We start from the raw sequence: 1,594 nt of genomic DNA on the forward strand, positions 1-1,594 counted from the left end.
CTCCTTGTGCTGAGGGCTCCAGAGCTGGATGCAGGGCTCCAGGGGAGGTCTCCCCAGAGCAGAGCAGAGGGGCAGAATCCCCTCCCTTGACACTGGCCACACTTCTCTTGATGCAGCCCAGGGTAGGGTTGGCCTTCTGGGCTGCCAGTGCCCATGGCCAGCTCATGGCCAGCTTTTCATCCCCCACCAGCCCCAAGTCCCTCTGGGCAGGGCTGCTCTCCATCCCTTCATCCCCCAGCCTGGATGGATACTGGGGGTTGCCCCAACCCAGGAGCAGGACCTTGACCTTGGCCTTGTTGAACCTCATGAGGTCCACATGACCCTGCCTCTCCAGCTTGGCCAAGTCTCTTTGGATGACATCCTGGGCTTGATGATCTGAAAGGGCTTCTCCAACCCAAACGATCCCGTGATTCTGTGATTCTAGGACTGGTTTAACTGGAGGATTGACTTCAGAGGGAGCCGTCTGAAGTGGCGCTCTAGAAGAGCGCTGAAATTTTCCTGTTCATTTGGATAAAAAGAATAAAAAAATGTTGCGTTTTACCTTTTTAATAAAAAAAAAAAAGTCAAAATTAATGAATTATTATGAAGAAATCCCAGTATTTTTACTGCAATGTGCAACGTGACCACTTCGGGCAAAATTCTGAGATGCTTGTGACAAAATTAATTGCAGCCTGTGATGCAAATGCGTTCATAAATAACGGCTTTTTTGGTGTTTTTTTTTTTGTGGTGGGGGGGGGTGAAATGGCTGCCCCGGCCGATCCAACCGTCCATGTTTCTCCCCCTCCTCCCCCATGTTTATGTGACGTTTACCCTCTTGCCAGGTTCAACACCAGCATCGGCCCGCTGGTCTATGCCCAGCAGTTCCTGCAGCTCTCCATCAAGCTCCCCAGCAGCAACATCTACGGGGTGGGCGAGCACGTGCACAGGCGATACCGGCACGACGTCAACTGGAAAACCTGGCCCATGTTTAGCAGGGACACGGCTCCTTCCGGGGTAAGCACCGGATTCATTGCGTTCTTCCTGTGAACCTCATGAGGTTCAACAAGTCCAGGGGCAAGGTCCTGCAGCTGGGTGGGGGCAACCCCCGGGATCAATACAGGCTGCAGGATGAAGGGATGGAGAGCAGCCCTGCTGAGAAGAACTTGGGAGTCCTGATGGACGACAAGGGGGCCATGAGCCAGCAGCGTGCCCTGGTGGCCAAGAAGGCCAATGGCATCCTGGGGTACATCAAGAGGAGAGTGGCCAGCAGGGCGAGGGAGGTTCTTCTTCCCCTCTGCTCTGCCCTGGGGAGACACCACCTGGAGGACTGGGTCCAGTTCTGGGCTCCCCAGTTTGAGGAGGATGAGGACCTACTGGGGAGAGCCCAAAGGAGAGCAACAAAGATGATGAGGGGAATGGAGCATCTGCCCTGTGAGGAAAGGCTGAGGGAGCTGGGCTTGTTCAGCCTGGAGAAGAGAAGGCTGAGAGGGGATCTCATCAACACCTACAAATATCTCAAGGGTGGGGGTCACGAGGACGGAGCCAGACTCTTCTCAGTGGTGCCCAGCGCCAGGACAAGGGGCCATGGGCACAACCTGAAGCAGAAGAGGTTCCA

General features: G+C 54.9%; 1 protein-coding gene across 1 annotated transcript in view; it reads left to right on the forward strand.

The window, feature by feature from the left end:
* The window catches only part of LOC104129726 (maltase-glucoamylase, intestinal), a gene marked incomplete at its 5' end in the record, with an annotated part of 53,605 nt that overhangs the window by 2,540 nt on the left and 49,471 nt on the right, over window positions 1–1,594 (forward strand). Inside the window, 1 exon segment of the mRNA XM_035898259.1 lies at window positions 822–993. Within this exon segment, the coding sequence (XP_035754152.1) occupies window positions 822–993 (172 nt within the window).

The sequence above is a fragment of the Egretta garzetta genome, unplaced genomic scaffold (assembly GCF_000687185.1).
Source record: "Egretta garzetta isolate BGI_Z169 unplaced genomic scaffold, ASM68718v1 scaffold740, whole genome shotgun sequence".
NCBI lineage: Eukaryota > Metazoa > Chordata > Aves > Pelecaniformes > Ardeidae > Egretta > Egretta garzetta.